The sequence below is a fragment of the Gossypium hirsutum genome, chromosome D13 (genome assembly GCF_007990345.1).
Source record: "Gossypium hirsutum isolate 1008001.06 chromosome D13, Gossypium_hirsutum_v2.1, whole genome shotgun sequence".
Lineage (NCBI taxonomy): Eukaryota > Viridiplantae > Streptophyta > Magnoliopsida > Malvales > Malvaceae > Gossypium > Gossypium hirsutum.
The window spans coordinates 62953632-62970865 of record NC_053449.1 but is presented as its reverse complement, the minus strand read 5'-3'; the positions used below and the strand labels follow the sequence as shown (position 1 = coordinate 62970865).

General features: G+C 31.9%; 1 protein-coding gene, 1 non-coding gene and 1 pseudogene across 4 annotated transcripts; all 3 read left to right on the top strand.

The window, feature by feature from the left end:
- The first annotated feature begins 9491 nt into the window (after window positions 1–9491).
- LOC107945411 (delta(12)-fatty-acid desaturase FAD2) lies at window positions 9492–12247 on the top strand. Of its 3 annotated transcripts, none has more exons than XM_041109549.1 (2): window positions 9492–9751; window positions 10838–12247. In XM_041109549.1, exon 2 carries the CDS (start codon window positions 10871–10873, stop codon window positions 12020–12022), a length of 1152 nt encoding a protein of 383 aa, XP_040965483.1. In that variant the 5' UTR covers window positions 9492–9751; window positions 10838–10870; the 3' UTR covers window positions 12023–12247. The 3 variants fall into 3 exon arrangements, with proteins under 3 accessions (XP_040965483.1, XP_040965482.1, XP_040965481.1); XM_041109548.1 differs by having other exon boundaries at window positions 10829–12247; XM_041109547.1 differs by having other exon boundaries at window positions 9495–9751; window positions 10863–12247.
- Window positions 12248–12678: 431 nt separating this feature from the next.
- LOC121225826 (U6 spliceosomal RNA) lies at window positions 12679–12786 on the top strand. The gene has a single exon (XR_005923729.1). It is a non-coding gene; the product is annotated as a U6 spliceosomal RNA (small nuclear RNA).
- A 1841-nt stretch (window positions 12787–14627) lies between these two features.
- LOC107945418 (delta(12)-acyl-lipid-desaturase-like) lies at window positions 14628–16930 on the top strand (annotated as a pseudogene).
- The last annotated feature ends 304 nt before the right edge of the window (window positions 16931–17234 follow it).

The window sequence follows — 17234 nt, the reverse complement described above, 5'->3', positions numbered from 1 at the left end:
AACTCAATTGGTCAAATTATAATTTTATTTTAATGGGTAAAATATACTAGTAGGTACCCAACTATCAGTAAGTTTCTTTTTCGGTCACTAAACTATGAAAAGTTAGAAAATAATCAGTTAACTATTCAATTTTTTCCTTTTTAATCGCTTCCTATTAAATGACTAATGGAATGATGATGTGATAACTTTTAAAATTGGCATAATAACAAATTTGACCCTCAATGTTTACATATTATCTAATTTTATCCTATTTTTTCATGAAATATAATTTAATATACAATGTGTAATTTAGAAATAAAAATATATATAAATTATGTTTAGTATTAAACTAGACAATCCTCAAATACATTGTTTTCCTTATACTTCAAATGACTAAAAACTCGATGTCTCTCAATGACAATTGATTTAATTTTTGTTAGCTTGAGCTGATTGTGATGAAGCAAATCAAAGCTTAATATTTTTTTTTGAATCAAATTATAGGATGTGTAAATGTTAAGGGTTCAAATTTTCAAAATCAAGACTAAATTGGCACAATATATAATTGTTGAGGGTTAAAGTTGTTATTATGTCAAATTTAAAAGCTATCACATCAACCTTCTACTAGTCATTTAATGGCTGGTGACCAAAAACGAAAAAATTGAATTGTTAGGTGATTATTTTGTAACTTTTCATAGCTGAATGATCAAAGAAAAAAATTTAATAATTGAATGACCAAAAATGAATTTTTTAAATAATTTCGTAACTACTAATGTAATTTACACTATTTTATCGATTCCACCGCTAAGGAGACAAAACCTAAGAGAAGATCCATCGGGAGGGAATCATATTCCAACGTAGGGTTTCAAAGAAAAAGCTTTGTAAGGCAATGGATTCAACAAAAACCCTAAAGACAAATAGATCCCCAGAGTGATTCCATCAGTTCATTGAAATTGATGCGAAAACATACACCGGAGGCTCACGAGCTATGTTGCCTTCACCTTTGCCGACTTAAAAAATCTAGCTCTTACTGATCCTTTCTTAACAAAAATCCAATCTACAACATGCCATCCTAAGCTCTCTCTTTCATATATCCCCCCTTACCAATTACAAAACTTTCTTTCCATAAACAATTACAGCCCAAATTTTATTTTATTGGAATTAAGTATTTTATGGTTCATGAAAATTAATTATTTTACGTTTTTGTGATTATTTCTTTTAACACCGCTATTTTTAAGATTTAAATTTAATTTTTCTCTTTAATAGTAGAGTGTATATTACCATTACACCTAATTAACTAAGTTTGATGTTTGGGAATCAAAAACAAAAACAAAAACAAAAAAACCCAATAAATATAAGTATAATCAATATAATTGATGAATGATTTTCAACTCTTTAAAGAGAAGTCTTTGAAGTGTCGTATATTTGGAGCCAATGAACTTCTTGACATGTTTGGTATTGTCTTCGGTTCGACTTTTGTTTACTGACTCTGACGAGAACCTGAATGCTTGATGTTGCTTTAAGAAAGGGTGGGTTCAATAGAATGGAAGAGCCTCGTCGGGTAAGATTGTGCGTGGCACACGACCACTTACCAAAAAAATGTGAGTGTTTGTGCTAGCTAGCTCAAGTGGTAGCATAATTGCCCACAAGTACCATATATGCTGTAAGGCATGAGCTCATGTAATAGCCTGTTTTCAGTGAAATCGAAACAATGATTTTGGGACCATAAATACGAGTCCGAAAAGAAAATTATTTTAATATTATTTTATCTTGGGTAGATATAATTATTTAATTATTTTCATATTGGGTAGATATAATTTTATCTTTGGTAAACTACATCATTAGTCACTAAATTATGGGTAAATTTTTGCTTTGGTCACTTAATTAAAATAATTTACAATATAGTCACTGAACTATTCAAAAGTTTTCATTTAAGTCATCGGATTGCTAAAATCGATGCTATATGGCTTTCTCTATTCGCACTGCCTGCACCAATAGAAAGCTCTGTTTCCCCTTCTCTTCTACAATTCAGTTTTTTTCATGAAATTGTTGGACAAAACACGTTAGCGAACAAATATAAATATAAATATTTATGTTAAATACAAGATTTGAACAAAATATAAACAAATATTTATATTTATGTAAAAATACCATATCTAAAACAAAAACAAAAACAAATTAAATAAATATTTATATTTATTTAAAACTATAGATTTGAAAACAATTAAATAAACAAGATCTTTTGAAAAACCAGAAATGGAATAAGGGAATTGAGTTTTACTAGATGTTAAGGCCTGTTTTCATAGTTTCCTTGAGACAGATTCGGTCGCTCCTATGATACTTGGAGAAACGTTGGTCAACTGTCTCCCAGGATGTAACAACAAAATGATTGCAACAGTAGTACCTTTGTAACAGTCCGTTTTCAGTGAAATCGGAACAGTGGTTTCAGGACGACAAATACGAGTCCGAAAAGAAAATTATTTTAATATTATTTTATGGTCTGCATTATGTTAGAAATGTTGTATGAAAATTTTGTTAAGAAAATTTTACCGGTTACATGTTTAATTGATAAAAGGACCAATTGCATAAAATGCAAAAGTTGAGTTCTAGTAGCTATATGTATCAAATAACATGGAATTCAAATTTTGAGGTCCTTATATGGCAAATAGACCATTAAGAGAAGTTAGTAGATAAGGATGATGATTCATCCATGAAAATTTAATTAAAGAAAAGGATGAAATTGGAAATAAAAGATATTAAAAAGATGATAATTGATTAAATGATGAAAATATCATCTTTTTCATCATCATTCCCAAATTTTTTTATGAAAACCCTAGCTAAGAGAAAAGAGTTCAAGCAAGCTTACTTGGCTTAATTGGGTAAGTATTCAAGTCCCGTTTTTAGTAATTTTTATATTTCTGAGATCGTAATTACCTAATCTAGCTATCTTGAGGATTTATTTGCAAAGTTATTGAGGTATTAAAGTTTTGCCATGGATGAATATAGATGAATTATGAAGTTTTATGGTAGAAAATGAAAGGTTGTTGATAGATAAACAACTTTTGTTAAAGGAATTTTGATGAAAATGTGATTTAGGGATTAAATTGTAGAGGTGTGAAATTCATAGAAAATTTCTAAATTTTATGAATTACATGGGCTATAAATGTTAAATGAAAAATTCGGCTAGGCTTGGAATAAGGATTAAATTGCATGAATTTCATTTCCCGAGCCTAGGGACGAAATTGGAATTAATTAAAAGTATAGGGGCAAAATGGTACTTTTGCCTAAGATGTAAGTTGGATTGAATTGAATATTTGATGTTAGATTTTCATCTTTTATAAAGTGATTTTTGAGAAAAATGTCAATTTTGGACTAAATTGTGAAATGTGGAAATTTAGTGGTTAAAATGTGAAATAAATTAAAAATATGGGCTGATAGTAAGATATGGAAAATTCGGCTAGTTTGGGTTTGTGTTTAATTTCATGAAATTGTGATTTTATGTGATAAGGACTAAATTGCAAAAATGTAAAATAATAGGGGGAAAAAAGTAATTTTCCAAAATGTGTAAATTGTGCTAAATTGAATGAAATGATGATTAAATAAGTAAATTTTGATATTATATAGATTGAGATAAACGAGATTTGGATCTAGAACGGGGAAAAACAAAGTATCGGATTAGTCGACCTAATTTGTCGTTTCAGCGAATGAGGTAAGTTCATATGGCTAAATTCAATATTTTGTTATGAAAATTTCATGAATATTATGGTATATTATTGTATATGAATGTTATAAAATTTTGATTATTGTAAAATAATGCTTAAGTAAAAATACAAATTAGTTGGAACGATGGATTTGAGTACTTTCGTTCAGAGGCCAAGACGAATTGACGGAAAAGACCATGGTTGGACCATGGCAACATGTGATATGTGATTTCTGTATAAGACCATAGCTGGGCTATGGCATTGGTGTGATGTGATTATGAGTTTCTGTATAAGACCATATCTGGGATATGGCATCAGCGTGATATGTGCTACTGTGTAAGATCATATCTGGGATATGTCATCGATATGAGAATTCGTGTAAGACCATGCCTGCGACATTGACATCGATATTTGATTTCGTGTAAGACCATATCTGGGATATGACATTGATATGAGGATTCGTGTAAGACCATGTCTTGGACATTGGTATCGATATGTGATTTCGTGTAAGACCATGGCTAGGCTATTGGCATCGATACGAGATTACATGTAAGACCATATCTGGGATATGACATTGTTACGGTACTATGTGTACGAGATCCTCGAGTATCCTTTAGTATTCCAAATGGTTCAAAGGGGAAAGCGGATGAAACATGGTTATAAGTGATGGTACAATGAAAGCAAGGTATTCGTGACAGAAATCAACAAGTAAGTGAAAGTTGAGAATGAAAGTACGATCGAGTTAAGCAAGACAGATACGTACAGAACCTATGCGAGAATCGAATGAAAGTGAATTGGTGAGTTCATACCGTATCATGTATATGGAATGAGAAAGGTATGTGTTTAAATATGTTGTATACCAAAATGTGCTCATTTGGCTATATGGAAGTATGAATTGAATGTTATATGAGAATTAAATTGATTAAACTTGTGAAAGCTAATGTTAGCTATGTAAATGATTATATGATTGAGAATGAGATGAAATATGATATGTGTTATAAGGACGTATGGAATTGAAAACGAAATTTTATGAAATCTATGAAAGAAATCATGAAAGAGTAAATTTTGCAATAAAATAGTTTTGGATAGCAGCAGTTGTATAACTTTGAAAAATAAATAAAAATTGTGGGAATCGCATTAGAGGTTTATTAAGACATGAAATTAAATCTTATTGAGTCTAGTTTCACATAGAAGAAACGGTGTAAGCAAAAGAATTTTGTATTATGAGATATTTGAATTTTTGTGAGATAAGGTCAGAATGATTTTGGAATCCCCTGTTCTGACTTTGGAAAATCATTAAAAATTGTATAAAAAGAATTATGGGTTATAATTTATATGATTAAAATTTTTAATGAGTCTATTTTCAAGAGAAAGAAACGGGAATATCATCTGAATCCTGTACTAAGTGATAATTAATTTTTAGAAAAAAAGGGTCGGAACTGTCAGATAGCAGAACAGGGACGACTTTAAAGAATTAATTGTATTTATTGGCTAAGCCAAAAATTCTTAAAATTTTATGGTAAGAAGATATGTGAGTTTAATTTCGGGAAAATCAAACGGATCTTAATTTGGAGTTCCGTAGTGTAAGATATAAATAATTTAGTGACTATGACTCGAGTAGACAGCTTGATGTGAACATGAGTAAATAGTGGAACTATGTGCAATTTTGATTGTATTATCTTGAGAACATGTTGTGAGGATTGGTAAAAGCAGATTAACAGATTGCTTATTATTTACATATCAACTTACTAAGCTTTATAGCTTACTTTGTGTTATTTTTCTATGTTTATAGTGTTCCGAAGTCTCGCTCGGGTTGGAAATCGTCGGAGATCCCATCACACTATCCAACTATGGTTCCGGTATTTAAAAGGTTTGTAATTTTAGTTGGTTTGTTAAGTGTATAAGTAATTTTGGCTATTGGTGCCTATATGTGTTTTGATGTTCTTAAGCAATGAGATTTGACTTAGTTGTTAAAATGGTCAAATGTGTATAAGATGACATTTGTTAAAAGATGTGAATTGTTCGGTAATGCCTCTTAACCCTAGTCCGGCGACGGATAAGGGTTAAGGGTGTTACAACCTTTGCAGTGATCAACGAACAAACCTTGCATTCTTTTTTCACCGAAACGTTTGAAAATTTGGAGAGGAAAAAGAAACGAATTTTTGAGTCTCTAAAGAATTCTACAATATTATTTAGGCTTTTATAGGCATTTAATAGGGAGGAATTTTGAAAAATTTCATGAATAAAGATACAAATCTACTGAGAAAAAATTAAAATACGTATTGGACTAAAACATCCATAAGCCTAAAAAGGCCCAACTAATCCAAACAAAACTTGAGTGTTACAATCTAACCCTAGTCTGGCAACGGATACGGGTTAAGGGTGTTACAACCTTTACAGTGATCAACGAACAAACCTTGAGTGGATTTGGATTTGACCCCCCTACCCCACTACACACAAGGAAGAATGTTAGTTTAGTTATTCAATAGCTACTAAGTTGGTTTACATATATATACAAGTTCCACACTTGATTCTCAATCAATGTGAGACTAATGCTTTTCATTTCTCTCAACATAATTCACAAGTAGCTTACTTTGAGTATCAATTTTTCATTCATCACTCAATCATTTTGAGCATATGATATATTGTTGTAAATGTCTAATGGAGTAGAATATAAAATTATAATTTTATGATTCAACTTTTCACCTTTACCAATAGAAAATATGCCTCAAAGTTTTCAAAAAATCATATTTTTTCTAATAGAAATAACTTTAGACATCAAGAATCTACGAATAAAATTTAAATAACTTTTTTCTCCAATCTTCGATACTTGCTATTAAATTAACTTAAATTCTTCTACTTGAGATTTTGATGCATGCGACAAAAATTGAGATTAGAATCCATGATGTGGAAAGCAAAACAAATATGTAAGCAAATATTGTCTTGTCGTAAAACCATTTGATTTTTTTTTTCAATCATTCATTGAAATTGAAGTCCCTCAATGAAGCCATCACATAATATGTTACATAAAAGTTAGAAACTTAAACGTGATGATGCATGAACCTCTCTAATTTCACTCTCCAAAATTCATACAGCAAGCGATACTTCCAATGACCCAAAATTATTGAAACCAATGTGCTTTTCCTATCATTGAAAATCGTGATGGAGCCACTTGTAACATTGTTTGCGTACATACTTATTATTATTATTATTATTAATATTTTATTGATAAAAGTATTAGAAATTTTTGTATTAAAAGTCAGATTATATTTTATATTTTAAAAATAAATAAGTTAGTCATTCTGTGTTAGATCAAATAGCAAAACAATAGAAATAGATGAAATTTTCAATAAAAAAGGACCAGTTTACTCTTTGAACTAACGCACAATGACTAATTTACCATTTTTAGTAGATGAGGTAAAATATAATCTAGCTCCTTGTACAGGGGCTTCCGTGATACTTTTACCCTATTGTATCTCTTCTCAACGATAAATAAAAATATGTTTTAGAAAATTTTGTTTCCAAAGATAATTACAAAGTTAAGTCAAACAAGCAGTAACATTGTTTCACTTAATTTCCCTTTCGAAAGAAAAACTCTTATTTAGAATAATTGTCATTCAAAGTAACTATTTTTTTTAGAACAGCTATGCTTGGAACAATCATGTTTAGAACATGGCTCCATTTTAGAATATGGTTGTCGTTTGAGAACAACTCCTGCAAAGGATAACGAATGTTTGGAACAGTTCTTATTTAGAATAACTGCGTTTCAAGAATAATCATATTTAGAACAACCTCCATTTAAAACAATAGTGGTTTTTTTTAAAAAGAAGAGATATTATTCAAAATTAGCTCTTTCAAGAAAAGCATCACCATAGAACAACTATTATTAAAAATAAAGCTAAATTCACAATTTGGCCCTTGAAGTATACTCATTTTTTGACTTTGGTATCTAAACTTTTCTTTGCCTCAATTTGATACCTAAAATACTCTCAAATTCCATTTTTTGACAGACATTAAAAAAATAATCTTATAGCCAATCACAAAGCGCCACGTGGCGTCTTTATGTAAAAAGAAATATTTTGTTTAATTAAATGTATATACACATTAAAAAATAAAAAAATATAGAACAACATATAAATTATAAACAAATCTATAAAAATAAAATTTACAAAAATACAATAATTGAAAAAAAATTAGTTGAAATTAATAATATTATTAAAAAATGTAAAACATTTGTAAAAATTATAAAAAAGTTTTAAAAATAATTTTCTTTATAAAATTCTAAAATATATAATTCTAAAATTGTAAAAAGGTATATAAATTTCATTTTTTTCAATTACTCGAAATTTAAATACTTTTTCAATTTTTATAACACTTTTTTAATTTTTATATATTATTTTGGATTTTTAAAATTTATAATTATATATTTCAAAATTTTATAAATTTTTTTATATGTTATATATGATTTTTTACATTTTTAATCAATATAATATAAAATACTAAATTTTTTTAAAAAAATGATACGTGGCATGTTCTAATATCGCCACATGACCGGTGAACGCTCGGTCAATGGCCAGTCAAAGCCAAAAGTATTTTTTTAATATTTAAATAATTAATTTTATACTTCTATTTTTAATTTTAATTTAATATTTTTATTTTAAATAAACTTAATTGTTATGTGATATTTTTTCACTGACCAAAACATGCTATGTGGAGCTTTTCCATTAGCCAAAGTTGCCAAATAGATTTTTTCAACGTGTGTTACAAAATGGACCGAAAATAGAGGAAATTGATACTTTAGGTATCAAGTTGGGATAAAAAAAGTTTAGGTACCAAAGTAAAAAATTTGGTATACTTTAGGGGCTAAATCATAAATTAAGCCTAAAGACAATTATATTGAGAATAAATTAGGTTTAGAACGGGTCAAAATAATTCTTATTCAGTAACAACTTTTGTTCAAGAACAACTCTTCAATAACAAAAGTTTGTATTTCACGAGATGCTCTTATTTTTTGTTCAATATATTTATTTGTGCACTGTAATGATCGATTTTAATCAAACATAAATAAATGTCTTGATTGTGATTGTAATTTTTTCTTAGTTGTACAAATATATTGATTATAATTGTGATGGAAAAAAATAAAAAAAATTAAATTTTAGATGAATAAAGAGTACATGGGCTATAATTAGAATTAACCTAAATTTGTTTGGTTATAACTAGAGGTTTTGGTTCAAAGAATTAATTTCTAAATCCGAGTCCAACCCGCTTTGGATCAGCCAAAGGTTCTTTTAAATTATTTTAATTATTTATATTTAAATTAAATAATAAAATATATAAATATAATATAATTTCATCATTTATTGAATCGAGTTAATCCAAAATTGAAGAATATAAACTCAAACTCGACTCAAGATGAATCGAACCGCTTGACTAAACTGACCCAACCCAACTTGTTTTTGAGCTAAGTTTGAGTTTAATATTTTCAACTTCACGTTGGCTTGACCCAGACTGATTAATTATTAAACAACTAAAAGAATTTTAATATACATTTGAATTTAAATTTAAATAAAAAGTATTAATATAAGATCTGTGAAAAGTCGTATTTAGTGATTATATGATTTATGTTTAATTTAAATGTTAATTATTTATATTTACTTCAACAATAGTAGTAACATTCTGTAATATGAATATGAATCCGATGATTGAGAAGTGAGAGGTGTTACATATTTACTACCGAGGAATACCTTTCCTTCCACGATGAAGTCCTTATCGTTGCAACAGGTGTTTGGGAGATATCAAAAAGAGGCGGGGTAATGATGATGATGAAAGCGAGAATCATCAGAATCAGAAAAAAGGGAAAAGGGTGATTAAAGAAAAGACTCTCATCCTCACTGATTCTGGTCTTGCTTCCCAACACGTAGCATCTAACCATAACGCCTCAAATCCGCTGCTCCTCTATTTATTTCAAAACCACTTGATTAAGCTCCCCCTCCGCTCCATACCACTCGCCCAAAACCAACACGCCTTCTTTGCCTCGTGTTTCATCACCTGGCGTTAAACTGCTTTCTTTAAAGGTACATTTCTCTTTAATTTCCTTTTTTTTTCATTTCATGTTTTTCATGTTAATGTTGCATTGAAGTGATAAATTTGAGTGAATGATGTTTGGTATATCTTCTTAGTAACTGACCTTTTGAAAATACTAGCATTTTTTTTAATATCAAGTGAAAGAAGAAGAAGAATTTCGCCATGCAAAAAGCTTTTTAAGGCTTTTTCTTTTCCTTAGATCAAAATTTATTTGTTTACTTATACTGTTCTTTTAAGCCCGAAGAAAGAAGCCATGGTTTCAATTTTTGAGAGTTTTAAATCCCAAATACCAGAGAGCTTCATCGTTTATTCATATATTTTTAAACATTTTTTAAAGCAAGAACTTGTGATTTGTTTTTAATAAAATATGCAATAAATTTTTATATTTTTCGTAAATTTAAAATTTAATTTTTCTACTTTTAAAATTTAAAAAAGTAAATTTTAAAATATACCTTTCATTAAATTAAATTATTATAAGTAATTGAGTATTTTTAATTTTAAAATTTCACACATCAAATTAAAAAAAAAGTTAACACTTGCACTTGATTTTGAAAAGTAAAAGGATTAAATTTCAAATTTTCAGTAAAAGGACTAAATTTCAAATTTTTAAAGAGTATAGAGACTCCTCTACATTTTAGATTTTAAAATTTAAATCTAACAGTTAACACTTTCTTAATTACTTTACGATAAATTTAACTAAAAAATTACAATATTAATGGTTAAAATTAAATTTTGAAAAGTATAAAGATTAAATTGTAAATTTTCAAAAAGCATAGGAAGTTATAGTATATTTTAACCTTTATTTATTTTATATCTGGTGAGGTTCCTGCATGCACCGAAGATGTCACCTTTTGCCAGTATTTTCCAGTGGCTTGTTTCTCTCAAAACTACCTTGAATCTTGAGACAGAATTAAATATATTTTTGGCCTTTTCTTCATTTTCTCTCTCTCTATTTTCTTTTAAAAATTGCTTTAGAGAATTCAGAAAAAATACTTTCCAACACGAAAATTTCTTCAAATTTATTGTTTATATCTAATAAATGGTTGCTTAATTTTGGAAAACAAAAGTTATTGTAGTTAGTTTTGCTTCTTGCGTGTCCAGCCAGCAAAATGGGTGCCGGTGGTAGGATGCCAATTGACGGTATAAAGGAGGAAAATCGAGGCTCGGTCAATCGAGTTCCGATCGAGAAGCCTCCGTTTACGCTCGGTCAGATCAAGCAAGCCATTCCGCCCCACTGTTTTCGCCGCTCCCTCCTTCGATCCTTCTCCTACGTGGTCCATGACCTATGCTTAGCCTCTCTCTTTTACTACATTGCAACATCATATTTTCACTTTCTCCCACAACCCTTTTCCTACATTGCTTGGCCTGTCTATTGGGTTCTCCAAGGTTGCATCCTCACCGGTGTTTGGGTCATCGCACACGAATGCGGTCACCACGCTTTCAGTGACTACCAATGGGTTGACGACACCGTCGGGTTGATCCTTCACTCCGCCCTTTTAGTCCCGTACTTCTCGTGGAAAATCAGTCACCGCCGTCACCACTCGAACACCGGTTCCATGGAGCGTGACGAAGTATTCGTGCCCAAACCCAAGTCTAAATTATCATGCTTTGCGAAATACTTCAACAATCCACCCGGTCGAGTTCTCTCTCTTGTAGTCACATTGACTCTTGGTTGGCCTATGTACTTAGCCTTCAACGTTTCGGGTCGATACTATGATCGATTAGCTTCCCACTATAACCCTTACGGCCCCATTTACTCCGAACGCGAGAGGCTACAAGTTTACATCTCCGATGCTGGTATAGTTGCGGTAATTTATGTACTTTATAAGATTGCTGCAACAAAAGGGCTGGCTTGGCTTTTATGCACTTATGGGGTACCTCTACTTATTGTGAATGCCTTCCTTGTGTTGATCACCTACTTGCAACATACTCACTCGGCATTGCCGCATTACGACTCGTCTGAATGGGATTGGTTTCGAGGAGCATTGTCGACGATTGATCGAGATTACGGGGTGTTGAACAAAGTGTTCCATAACATCACCGATACGCATGTGGCTCATCACCTCTTCTCAACGATGCCACATTATCATGCAATGGAGGCCACTAAAGCAATCAAACCGATACTCGGCAAGTATTATCCTTTCGACGGGACACCGATTTATAAGGCAATGTGGAGGGAGGCAAAAGAGTGCCTTTACGTCGAGGCTGACGTTGGTGGTGGTGGTAGCAAAGGTGTTTTTTGGTATCGTAACAAGTTCTAAAGACAGACCAACTGCCTGATAGCTGGCCGGCAAAATCGACGTAAAACGTACTTATTAGACTAGTGTTAACTAGGGAAGTTAATAATGGTAGGAAAATGTGGAATAGCTGCCTAGTAGTTTTATGTATTAAGTGTTATATTAATAAACTATATGGTAGAAAAAAAAATGTGCAAGTGCTATAATGTTTTATGGACGCTACTAAAATAGATCAAAGATTAAATTTTAGATGCACAAAGAGTACATGGATTATAATCATAATTAAACTTAAATTTATTTGGTGTTGGTTCACTCACTTTGGATCGCCCAATGGATTATAATCATAATTAAACTTAAATTTATTTGGTGTTGGTTCACTCACTTTGGATCGCCCAAAGGTTTGTTTCATCATCATTTATTGAACTCAGTTGTTTCAAAATTAAAAAATTATAAACTAAAACTCGACTCAAAATGAATCGAATTGCTTGATTAAACCAACTCAACTCAGTCTATTTTTGAGCAATTTAATATTTTCAACTTTACGCTGGTCTGATCAGACCGATTTACTATTAAATGACTAAAAAATATAAAAAAATTCCTTTTAATATATATTTGTATCTAAATTTAAATAAAAATAATTTTTTTAATTTTTAAACTGGTCAAGTCAAACTAAACTTCAACTTAAAATTTTTTTTTTAACATTCGATAACATTGGAACGATATAGAGGATGTTAGCATGGCCTTTGCACAAGGATGACACACACAAATCAGAAAATGGTCACATTCTAATTCATATGATATGTGTGATGTTTGTGGCAAATGTTGAGTGGCATAAAATATTTGGTATGTAACAAGTAGAATATGAATTAGGTAATGCTTGACTTAAAAATTTGAAAATGTTGTAAAATAGTCTTTATTCAATTCTGAGTTGATTCTAGAGGATACGTAGATTTATATAAAACCTATGAAAGGTCGTAGTTAGTGATTATAAACTGAATTGATTATGATTATATGGTTTATATTTAATTTAAATGTTAATTGTCCGTATTTACTCTAGGAACGGTTATATCATCTCGTAACTCAAACTCGACGATCGGGTCAAGTGATGAGTGTTACATTTAGTCCTCATCAACACCTTTCATTCCTCTATGAAGTCCTTATGATTGTAACAGGTGTTTGGGAGATACCAAGAAGAAAAGAGAGATGAGGTGGGTTGATGATGATATGAAAGCAAGAATCATCAGAATAAAAAAAAAAGGGAAAAGACCCCCATCCCCACTGATTCTGGTCTTGCTTCCCAACACGTAGCATCTTACCAAAAAACCTCAAATCCACCACTCCTCTATTTCAAAACCCCCCTTCGCTCCACTCCACTCGCCCAAAACCAACACGCCTTCTTTAATCACCAGGCGTTAAATTGCTTTCTTTAAAGGTACTTTTCTCTTTAATTTCCTTCAATTTTTTCCCATTTCATGTTTTTTTTGTTAATTTTGCATTGAAGCGATAAATTTGAGTAAATGATGACTGGTATATCTTCTTAGTAACCGAGCTTTTGAAAATAGAAGAAGAAGAAGAATTATTTTGCCATGCAGAAAGCTTTTTAAGGCCTTTCCTTTTTCATAGATCAAAATTTATTTGTTTACTTATAATGTTTTCTTAAGCCTGAAGAAAGAAGCGACTGAATTACTTAAAAATATCAAAATTTTTAAAAAATATATCAGATTAAGTCTTTTTTTTTCACAAAATTACGGATTTAGGCCGAAATAACAAAAACGCTTCCAAAGATTTGTAGAAAAACGCTTCCGGCTAGAACACTTTCTGCCTCCCAATATTTTATTTATTTATTATTATTTTTTAATGTCACCTCTTATGAAAACAAAACTTACAAAGCATGTATTTATATAGACCCAAGTCTCATTTCCTTAGTTTTATTAAGCGATGTGAGATATGCATTTATATAAACTCATAATCTATTTACAAATTTTCCTAAACAATAAGAGATTTCTTACTTTTTTTTAACTAACAACATAAGATTAAAGGTTACATTTAATTCTTAAAAGTTAAAGACAAAATTGTGTACAACCAAATATATTTTGTTAGAGTTTAGTGTTGTAAAAAGTTTTGTCTTTAATTTAAAAAAATTAAATGTAACCTTTAATATTATGTTGTTAGTTAAAAGAGTAAGCAATCTTACATTGTTTAGTAACAAACTGCAAATGAATCATGAGTTTATATAGATCTATATCCTTCATCGCTTAAGAAAATAAGGGATATAAGATTTGAAGTCTATAAAAAGATTTATTTTGTAATTTTATTTTCACAAGAAATGACACAAAAAAAAGATATTGGGGGCAGAAAACGCTTTCAGTTGGAATCATTTTTTTTGTCAATCCATTGAAAACGCTTTCAGCTGGAAATGTTTTCTTGCAAATCCGTTAAAAACGCTTATAATTAGAAGTGTTTTCATTATTTTGCCTAATTCTGTAATTTTTCAAAAAAATAACTTAATCTAATAATTTTTTAAAAAAATGACATTTTTCAGAAATTAAGTCTGAAAATTGCTTCAAATTTATTGTTTATATCTAATAAATGTTTCATTATTTTATTATAATTAATTTTGATTCTGGCATGTCCACCCAACAAAATGGGTGTCGGTGGTAGGATGGTAGTTCACGGTAAAAAGAATAAGGAAAACCGAGGTTGGGTCAATCGAGTTTCGATCAAGAAGCCTCCGTTTACGCTCAGTCAGATCAAGCAAGACATTCTGCCCCACTGTTTTCGTCGCTCCCTCCTTCGATCCTTCTCCTACGTGGTCCATGACCTATGCTTAGCCTCTCTCTTTTACTACATTGCAACATCATATTCACTTTCTCCCACATCCCTTTTCCTACATTGCTTGGCCTGTCTATTGGGTTCTCCAAGGTTGCATCCTCACCGGTGTTTGGGTCATCGCACACGAGTGCGGTCACCACGCTTTCAGTGACTACCAATGGGTTGACAACACCGTCGGGTTGATCCTTCACTCCACCCTTTTAGTCCCGTACTTCTCGTGGAAAATCAGTCACCGCCGTTACCACTCAAACACCGGTTCTATGGAGCGTGACAAAGTATTCGTGCCCAAACCCAAGTCTAAATTATCATGCTTTGCGAAATACTTAAACAATCCACCCGGTCGAGTTCTATCTCTTGTAGTCACATTGACTCTAGGTTGGCCTATGTACTTAGCCTTCAACGTTTCAGGTCGATACTATGATCAATTAGCTTCCCACTATAATGGCCCCATTTTCTCTGATTGCGAGAGGCTACAAGTTTACATCTCCGATGCTAGTATATTTACGGTAATTTATGTACTTTATAAGATTACTGCAACAAAAGGGCTGGCTTGGCTTTTATGCACTTATGGGGTACCTCTACTTATTGTGCATGCCTTCCTTGTGTTGCTAACTTTGTTAAGAGTTAAGAGTATAGATAAGAACTGTGCTAGCTAACTTTGTTATTGAGCTAGCCTATTAGCTGTTAGTTTGTTATTCAAGCAATTAAGCTGTTAGTAATACAAGTTACTCGTATATTCTATAAATACCATTGTTATAATGTACGAACTTGATATACAAGACTTAATACAAAGAATTCTTTCATTACTCAATACATTAGCAACTCACCGTAGGTGTTAACATGGTATCAGTCGCCTGAGGTGCTGGAGACCTGTTCTTAGTCTGCTTGCATGACCACCACAGCTTCCGCTGATTCTGCCTCCGTCAAACATGGACGTCCGACATTCACTGGTGCTAGGCTCGTCTAATCATTTCCTCGCCATGAGACTGTCAAGTTGGATGAAGGTACTTTTGTTTAATGGCAGCAGCATGTTCGGTTGATCATCGAAGGATACGAGTTAACAAATTTTTTGGATGGAACGTTACCTGCTTCACCGCACTTTGTGCAGTCTCCGGAGGGCTCGCTTATTCTGAATCTGGATGCCTCTACGTTCGTTCAACAGGACAAGTTACTTGCTTTCTGGTTACTCTCTATAATTAATCCCTCACTCATATCTTCTTTTACAGAAGCTCAAATGGCGCGTAATGTGTGGAATACCGCCACTCGTCTCTTCATTGCAGTTATAGGTACGAAGCTATCTTGCATTCGTCACGATCTTCACTCACTTAAAAAAGGTAGTCTCTCCGTCAAGGAATATGTAGCGAGTATTCAAAATACAAGTACATTGATAGAGGCTTCTGGATCTCGGATTTCAGAGGCAGAGAAGGTCGAAATAGTACTTGTGGGCTTACCTCCGGAGTTCAATGCCGTCCTTACCTTAGCATCGTTCTCGTCGGAGCCTCTGCCACTTCAACGTCTCATCGACGTGTTACTCGAGTATGAGAGCCGCTAGGTGCGTGCGGTACAGGACGTGCCTCTTCATGCCAATCTTTTGGAAACTATTCCATCGTCGGCTCTGGTGGGCTCTGTCTGTGGTGGTCGTTCCCCGTCTGAAGGTCGCGGGAGAGGGTTTCGATCCTGCATACAATGTCAGATCTGCGGGTGGTTTGGGCATTTAGCCCAGAGGTGCTTTTTCCGTTATAACCGTGAGTATGATAGCCTATCGTCGGTTGTTCGAACGTCAAATCTGGCGGATCGTCATGGTCCTGGTGTGTCATTTCCGTTTGACAGGACACTGATTTACAAGGCAATGTGGAGGAAGGCAAAAGAGTGCCTTTACGTCGAGCCTGACGTTGGTGGTGGTGGTAGCAAATGCGTTTTTTGGTATCGTAACAAGTTCTAAAGACCGACCAACTACTTGATAGCTAGCCAATGAAGTCGACGTAAAATGTACTTATTAGACTAGTGTTAACTAAGGAAGTTACTAATGTTAGGAAAATGTGCAATAGTTGCCTAGTAGTTTTATGTTTAATATAAGTAGCAATTAAAATATATTTAGTATTCAAGTGAGTCTTAGCTTGATTGGTATGGGCATTATCCCCAATGCAGGAAAACTTAGGTTTGAGTACACTGACGCATATTATATTTCTAAACATTCATTGTTTTTGTAAAAAAAAGAAGAAGATATGATTAGAATCTATACTGAAATTGTTAAAAATATATATACTTTATAGGAGCAGGGAAATATATACAAAATTCAAATGATAAAATTTAAAACGTCATACTTTATTTCTACCAGCTAAACATACAATATAAACTATATTAAAATATTAAAATAACTTGAATTTCATGTTGATGTTAAAGT